Source organism: Carex rostrata, chromosome 31 (assembly GCF_964058835.1).
Source record: "Carex rostrata chromosome 31, lpCarRost1.2, whole genome shotgun sequence".
NCBI classification, from domain to species: Eukaryota; Viridiplantae; Streptophyta; class Magnoliopsida; order Poales; family Cyperaceae; genus Carex; species Carex rostrata.
In genome coordinates, this window is record NC_135948.1 from 1,209,842 (window position 1) to 1,218,699 (window position 8,858).

The 8,858-nt window shown below is 37.7% G+C and overlaps 1 protein-coding gene across 3 annotated transcripts; it reads left to right on the forward strand.

Moving 5' to 3' along the window:
* The first annotated feature begins 3,284 nt into the window (after positions 1-3,284).
* On the forward strand, positions 3,285-6,920 carry LOC144547462 (protein FLX-like 3). Of its 3 annotated transcripts, none has more exons than XM_078296114.1 (6): positions 3,285-3,501; positions 4,058-4,386; positions 4,692-4,886; positions 5,770-5,918; positions 6,266-6,345; positions 6,603-6,920. In XM_078296114.1, the coding sequence occupies exons 2-6, from the start codon at positions 4,070-4,072 to the stop codon at positions 6,663-6,665; spliced, it is 804 nt and encodes a 267-aa protein (XP_078152240.1). In that variant the 5' UTR covers positions 3,285-3,501; positions 4,058-4,069; the 3' UTR covers positions 6,666-6,920. The 3 variants fall into 3 exon arrangements, with proteins under 3 accessions (XP_078152240.1, XP_078152242.1, XP_078152241.1); XM_078296115.1 differs by having other exon boundaries at positions 3,305-3,401; XM_078296116.1 differs by lacking the exon at positions 6,266-6,345 and having other exon boundaries at positions 3,303-3,501.
* The last annotated feature ends 1,938 nt before the right edge of the window (positions 6,921-8,858 follow it).

Here is an 8,858-nt window from a genome sequence, read left to right on the forward strand (position 1 = left end):
CCTGGTGCACCATTCGGGTCAGATGCAAAAACAGCTTGTTTAATATCATCTACACTAAAAGGTGATTCTAATTCCCATTGCTCGAAACTATTAAGTTTATCCTCCTCAGCCCAAAAAGAATTATCTAAATGTCCGTATGTAAAACTAGGAGTACCTAATAACTCTTTATAATAGGCTACAATGTGGTTTCTAATGTCTACCATGTTATTAGAGATATTATCATCTATTTCTAAGGTATGAATGTGGGTTTTCTTAGCTCTATGGGAGGCAATTGTTTGGAAGTATTTAGTGTTGGCATCCCCCCCTTCTAACCACAATTGTTTTGATCTCAATTTCCAATGATCTTCCTCCTCCTGCATTATTTCTTCTAATCTGTTATTACTATTAATCCATAGGTCCTCTTCTACCTGTGTGTAGGATCTCTCTTCCTTAATTTTTTGAAGGGTATGTAAAGTGTTTTGAAGGAGGGTTTTTTCCTTTCTCCTTTGACCATAAAATTTTTTTGCCCACCCTTTCATTTTTTGTCTAAGTTTTTTTAGTTTATTAGACCAACTTTTAGCTATATCAGGTAGTTTAAGGGGTGTTTCCTGCCACCACTTAAATACCAGCTTAACAAATTCTTTCTGTTCAGTCCATACAGGATCAAATCTGAAAATGGGAGGGGGGGCGCAACTAGGGTGTTAGTTTGAACTAGTAGAGGACAATGGTCAGAACCTGTGCTACTAAGATCAGTGAGTAAGTGAGAAGGATAAAGTCTGTCCCATTCAGAAGTTACTAAGAATCTATATAATAAAGCAAACCTAGTACCATTAGACCAAGTAAATTTTCTAGAGAGGAGTTTTAATTCTAACAATTGGTGGTCATTAATAAAATTATTGAAAGCTCTACTGAGATTCATATCAAAATTATGACCTGATTTTTCACCTTTTTTCCTAATGGAGTTAAAATCCCCACATACCACCCATATATCTAGTGTATTATCTCTAATAGCTCTAAGTTCTTCCCAAAATGCAGTTTTATTTTGTCTTAGAACTGGACCATAAACTACTGTAAATTGCCAAGAAACATTATCTGTTTTATTTTCTACAACTACATTGACACTAAATCTATGAATAGAATGTGAAATTTCTTTAATTTTATTACTATCCCAACCTACTAGAATGCCTCCTAATCTTCCTAAAGAAGGAAGCCAGATCCACTGATCTAATCTATTGGAAATTTCCTTTAAACATCTAGTACTAAATACTTCCTTCTTAGTTTCTTGAATAGCTACTAAATCGACCTTATTAGCTATGATTAAATCTCTAAGAAGATGTCTAGTCCTACTGGAATTTAGACCCCTACAATTCCAATTAAGTATATTCATAATCAACTACTTGTACACTCTGTGGAGGAGAGAATCCAATATCTGATGTTAGCTCTGATGCAGCTACTTTAATAGATTCTAAGCTAACTGTTATTGGATGAGATTGGGTAGTTGAAACTAAAAATTTTTTAATTGCTACCTCAAACTGACTTCTATCCATATTTTTTATACTATCTATTATTTTGTAACTATCATCCAGAGAATATCCTAAATTAATTTGATATACTTGGAACAATCTAATAATCTGCTCTACGGTGAGTCTAGAATAAGGAAATCTAGAGATAAGTGTCATACCTGACCGACTGCTACTGGCACCTTGTTTCCTTTTCTATGCTTTCTGTAAGACTGTCCCTTCGTCCAGCTGAGCTTGCATTCTGAGGCTCCTCCTCAGCTCCTTCTGAGTAGCAGTACCACTGTCCACCACTTCAGGGGTTTGGCTGGATGGGTGAGTTTCAGTTTGTTCCGAGTCTGAGATGCAAATGGCCTTATCTGGAGATGACCCAAGGGTTCTTCTAGCACTTCTGAGCCTATAGCTCATACCATTGCCAGAAGGAGTCCTTGTTTTCTTCATCAGCACAGGTTTGGGAGAAAACTTTCTAACTACCTTCTTTTTCTTAGAATGTGGAGATATGGGTGTTTTGCCAGTGGATTTGGCTCTCAGAAGAAGGTCATTAATAGTGATATCCTCATCACTATCATAGTCTATGTTTGGCAGGGGGGAAAAATCTTTTTCATCAGAGGGGAGAAGAAAGTCATCCACACCATCAAAACCACAATGGGAGTAAGGTGGGATATTAATAATCCAAGGAAAAGGTACAGCTGGGAAACCTTCAATAGCAGGGAATTGCAATTTCTGTTCACCTTCCCCTACTACCTCATTCTCAGAAAAATCATCCCCTTGTTCTACTATCTCCATTGGATCCCCTAGGTTGTCCCCATTATCTGCTCCAGTTACATGAAATGTCTCAATTGCATGAGTTCTACTACTATTCCCAAGAACTATACCAGAACCATAAAAAACAAAGCCGCCTTCTCCCTGTTCAGTTTGAGTCTGTCGGTCTCCAGAGACAGGTGGAATATCCAGAACCTCATTGGATGAAACAATCTCCAAAGTGGTAAAGGAGTCCATCTGGTCCCTAGTGTCTATAAGCCCAGTGATCTCAGCCATTCCATCCCCTTCAGTTACAACTGCATCAGTTCTAGTGGTATTCCCAAAAACTTGATTAGTACCAGTCCCACCAAAAGACCCATCAGTATTATTGGGTTGGGCGTTATGATACTATACTAATTATCGTGATCTTAGCGAAGGAATTCGTGAAAATTACAAGAATTTGAGGGTAATTTTGTGTAATTTAAAATAACATCAATGATTTCGTGACAATGTTGATTTTTTTATTTATAGAATGGCAAAAAGACAAAGGCAACTAGTCTTGGTTTATTACATTTTAAATATCTCAATTATAAGGCTAATGAACTTATATAATCGTCTCTTTTAATATTTTTGGATGTTTCCGACTAAATTTTTAATTATTCAAATATATCCATTATCTTATGTCTCCTTTATTCTAATTATTATTATTAAACTCTTAACACCTTACAATCCTGAACGTCTAGTACTCTATTTGCTGTGAATCAACGGTGTCGATGAAGCCAGGGCATTTCCCCTGCAATCGTATAACATAGGAGCAGTATCCAAAACTAAAATTAACCTCGCTTAATCAGAGCCAGTATCCTCTGAGATATCTCATATTTTGCGTGACCGACGTGTCCGGTGCCTATTCGGCGGTAGCGCAGGGGCCAGTATTATTTGTGCTTTGAGATCGTGGAGAACATATTTGAACGGTTGAGATTTTCTAGAAAAACACGCAAAACATGAGATATCTCAAAGAGGCTGCGAATTCTCATTCGCTTTATCATTGGTTCCGAAACCGATTAAAAATTTAATAGCAATCCTCCTTCCCTGCTCTCCCTCTTTCTATCGGAAGATTTGTTAGCTCCGCGGCTCATCTCTTCTTCGCCTCCAAATTGAGTTGTTGTGATATTTTCTCGCCTAATCAAGTTTTATCGAGTCCTGCGCTGAATTTCTGATTTGTCTTCTTTGCTATTAAATATCCTCCAATTGGAGGTATTGTGAGGTATGTTGAGAGGGCTAGAAGTCATGAGCCGATCGAAAGTTTTTTTTTTTTTTTCAATTTTGTTAAAATTCCGTCGTTATACTCGGTAAAAGAAGAATTTAACCATTTAACTTCTGCGTCTATGCTTTCTATTCACACGTTCATGAAGTGAAATTGAGGGTTTCCACAGAACTGTCGCTATTTTCTTTTTGTTTTTTATTGAACTGGTTTTCTGTGTAATTTATGAAATTTCTTCTTTGTTATCTTTATTTAGTATATATTCTGACCCTAATATGACCCGTACAGCATTGGTTACGAACTTATATTATTATTGACAGATAGGCTTAGTCTCAGCAATGAGGATATTAAAAATATAAATTTAAATCTTGGACATATTTATATCTTTGTGGGAATTTACATAATATCTTTGCTTATCTCTGAGCCTTCCTTCCAAGACGAACCCTTTTTTCACTAATTTGGTATTATATTTATGGTCTTCAACCAAATTGCAACCCCTTTAATTACACATTATTGTGAGTGCTTACAGAAAGGTTATTTCCTATTCTCTCTCTCACAGCACTCGGATATAATGTCGGCAAGAGGCCGAGTTGGCCGCCACTATCATGAACCACCACGAAGGCCTTACTCCAGGGGGGCCGCTCCTCCCCACCGGCCCCACCCATCCGTCCTCCAAGAAGAGCTTGATATACTGCACTCAGAGCTCCGCCAGCTAGCTGCAGATCGCCGTGCAATTGCCGAAGAGCGTTCAGTACTCCAGTGTGAGCTGGATAATGGTAACGAGGAGCTTTACCGGTTCAATTTACTCGCGGCTGATATAAGGTCTGAGAAGGAGACTTGTATAAGAGAGTTGGTCGAGAAGGCAAGGCGGCTTGAGGTTGAGCTCAGGTGATCTTCCTCAGCATCTTAGGGTCTTTTTAGTGTGTCAATCTATGTTTGTTTGTTTTTGTTTTTTTTTGCCTGATTTTATAGTTGTATTTTGGTTATAAAACAAAGGTCTGTGTGTAATGGTTACTGGTAGTATGCAGAACAAACCAGCGCATCACAGCATGCATTTTCGAATTCATGACATGCTTAATGCTTTTATCTTTTTAGGTGTATACTGTATACATGATAATTTAATGTTTTGGAAACTAGAAATTAAATTTCTCATGCACAAATCATTACCCTATCTTTCATTACATTGTTGATAGGGACATGCAGCTGCTGAGAAAGGAAGTGAGGGTGCTGCGAGGGGAGATAGAGAGAGTAACCATGGGAAAGAAGGAGATGGCATTGAGGTTGGAAGCACTTAATAAGGATACTTCACGGGCTCGCACTGAGAATGAGCAGTTATCTGTCCTGACTGACGAGCTTGATGCAGTGATGGGGGAACTCATGCATGCCAGGTCTCTCTCTCTCTCTCCCTCCTCCTTTTTCCCATGCATTGCATATGGTGTTGACTTGGTTCTTATTGGCTGTTATATGAGGCAAATCATGGATGCAAAACATCAGTATACATGGAGTGTTTTTTTTTCCCTTTTTATTGAAGAACATAAGATGAACTGGAAGCTGGTGATATAGTCACTTTTTTCAAAATTTAACTGAGGAACAGACGGGTTTATGTAACTTTACAATTTTTAGTCTGATAACACTGATAGATACCATAACATGCATCTGTCGTGTCAGGACTTATACTTAGAAACTGAAAAGTTTTTTTATAAATATCTCAAAGAAAATCTAGAAAAACCAAATTAATGACGTAAGAGAGTCTTACTTGTCGGCATTACTGTAGATGATACTGTTCATCTACAGTAACCATTCCATCCCAGATTATATATCTATAGATAGATTTGTATGAAGCAGGCCACAGAGTACAACACTGAATGATATGTCCTTTTAATCATCCCCAGGGCCATGTTTTTCAAAATTCAATTAAAAAGCCCTTGAAACACAGCTCAGGCAAAAAAAATAATGTTCACAACACTGAATGATATGTCCTTTTAATCATCCCCAGGGCCATGTTTTTCAAAATTCAATTAAAAAGCCCTTGAAACACAGCTCAGGCAAAAAAAATAATGTTCTCTTTGAAAAAAGTGTACCATCTGGCATTGGGTCATGCTATTACTGGCCATAACTGATGACTAAAGGAATCTAATGGAGCTGGTGCATTTTGTTTTTTCTTTATTTGGGGAAACCCAACGATCATTTCTAATTCTGTTAGAATTTTAACAAAGATTTCACTTATTGAATGTAACAAAAAATGATAATATGTTATCTAATTTGTTACAGGAGTATGGTCGAAGTTGAGAAGAAAGCAAATATGGAAATTGAGGAGCAGAGGAGTTCTATGGAGAAAAATATGGTTGCCATGGCACGAGAGATCGACCGGCTTCACGCAGAACTAGCAAATACTGAAGCAAGACCATGGGCACCACCAGGTTAGTTGAAACTTGAAACTATACCAGTGTTTAATGCCAATGCAAAAGTTAGATACCCATTGTTTCTGGCTATCAAGTTTCCATTTATTTGGTCCTTTTTGGCTTGATCTAGCTAAAAGATGGAAATAGTTCGTTTTGATTGGCAAAATACTGATCAACTTGGTAATATGAGGCAATATATTAGTCACTTAGACTTATTTAGATATTTTAATTTATCAGGTTTTCCTGGGATAATGTATGAAGTTTTTGTCACTATTTCTTACGTTTGGCAAAATATACAACTCTATCATAAGTTCTCATAACAACATACTTGTTCTATTTCTCTTAATTCTATTGTAATGTGCTAGGTGGTGGTCCCTACAGGAGAAATGGCAGCAGTCCTGATCCTTTCTTACCTCCTTATAGTGGGCCCTACAACCTAGCTCCTGTATGGTTTACTTTCCGCTTTTATTTATAACTGTCATATTAAAGAATAAATATTTCAATACAAATTTTAGGTGTGTATGTTGTACCTGTAAGGTCCAGTACCAGTTTTGGATTTTTGGTAGCAATTGAACTCAGATTAGTTTGCTTTAATTTGTCTTCATATCGGTATGGCTTATCTTTACCAGTATCAGAGAGCCGTGCATCAAACTAATGATGATCCCATATGTACTTAGTTTCCCCTTCTTTTTTGCTGATCAGGGTATTGCAGAGAGAGGCCCAATGTATGCAGAGTTTGACAGACACAGCCAGAGGGGTCGTTAGATTCTAGTCTCTGCTCTATCAACTCAATGTCAGTGAAGCTTGTTGATTTTGGCTCCTGATCGCTTGTCTCTCGTAAGGTTTGATAAATGTAGTTATATATCAGCAGATAATGGGGTAAGTCTGGGTGAAGGTGATTCAGTTTATTTAATCGAACCAATGTTGTTTCTATCTTGTTAACTGCTTTAGCTTTTAATATGGAATTCAATCTTGTTAAGTTTGGCCACTTTTGCTGTTGGCATGGAATATTTATGAATAAATCTTGAGTTTGGTTGAGTGTGGTAGAATATATTGTAAGAGTATTGAGAGCGTGTTATCTAAAATCCAAGAAGATGTTTCGTTCAGTCTTTTTATGCGACATGTTTAGGTGAAATGTGGTACCATACCAGCTAAAATATGGCATTGTCCAGTTCCACCTAGGGTTGGAACTCGGTTCGTGCCCCCCCCGCTCTCCCTTTCCTTGATCCTTTAAATTTGGTCCTGGGAAACTTAGCTCTTGAATATACACAGAAAAATATAGGTCCTTATAAGTCCAACTCTTAGATATACCATAGTAACATACTATATGTCAGGCTCGCACTTCATTGACAGAAGGATAGATGATGGAATTCCACTGAAGGATTACTGCTGCTTTCCTAGAGCATTTCTTAGTTCAGCTAGATAATTCTGAGATAGTAATAGGTGTTTGTTTCTTCTACAATCCTCCAGTTTATGTGTTCTGGATCCTCTCTTGGATTTTCTCTAGGTACCCTGCTAGTAATGGACTGAAATAGTACTAACTTGAGCTTCTGAGATACAAGCTTGGCTGAGTATGGTAGAATATATTGTAAGAGTATTGAGAGCGTATTATCTAGGATGTATTGCTTAGTCTTTTTATGTGACATGTTTAGGTGAAATGCGGTACCATACCAACTAAAATCTGGCATTGTTTAAATGCTGTTCCGGTTCCACCTAGGTTACAACTTGGTTTGTGCACCCTCCTCGTCCCCCCCCCCCCCCCGGCGCCCCGAATCCATATCCTCTGAGGTAACTGTTTAGATTCCAATCAGAATCTGAGTCATTCCAGTCCGAGATAGAATGCACGAGGCTCCTTTAATACTCATGTTGATTCTGATCAAACGGTCCGGATCTAAACAGAAATATTTCGTTACCTTAGGTGATATAAATTTACCCCCCCCCCCCCCCCTTGATCCTTTAAATTAGGTCCTGGGAAACTTACCTCTTGACTATACACACGGAAAAATCTAGGTCTTTAAAGCCCAACTGTTATCTGTTAGATATACTATAGTACCATACTATACATTTGGTTTGTGCTTCAGTGGAATTCCACTAAAGGATTACTGCTGCTTACCTAGTGACTTTCTTAATTAGTTTAAGATCATTCTGAGATAATAATAAATTAATAATAGATGCTCATTTCATCTATGATCCTCCAGTTTATGTGTTCTGGATCCTCTCTTGGATTTTCTCTAGGTATTCTGCTACTAATGGACTGAAGTAGTACTAACTTGAGCTTCTGATATCAAATGTCACTTATTTCATGGCTTAAAAATGTAATATAGTATAAAGTAAATCCTAGAGGCTAAAATTTCTATGTTAATAGGAAATTCAGCTTAACATATATTCTACTAAAATGTAATATAGAAGACGGTGCTAATTAGTGCGCTTAGTATCTTCATTTGTTCATTATTGGGAAAAACATGCAAATCAAAATCTGATGTAATTCACCTTATTTTTTATCGAAGAAAGGTTTCCTGCATGATGTTCAAACAAAGGTGTGCATATACTGATAGATGAATTGACAGATGAATGCTGTGAGTGTTTGAGAAGTGGTACTTCTATGATTGGCACCACTTTTGATGTCTTTCTTTCCGAGTTGTTTTAGTATCTGGATTTGTATGGTTGTCCGTTTGTTTTAGAGAGGGAGTGGGAGGGAGGGGGGCAGGAAGAGAGAGAGAGAGGCCGAGGTGGTTGGAAGGACAATTAATCTCACGAGGAGGAATATTGCAACTAGTAAACTCTGTCTTATCCTCCATCCCGATATACTTCATGACCTGTTTTCGTCTTGCAAAATGGGTGGTTGAAAGAATGGATAAATTTTGACGAAACTTTCTATGGGGTAAAAACAATGGAGGCTGAGGTGTATCCCTCATGAACTGGCATTTCGTGTGTACCCCGAGTGATTTAGGGGGGGAG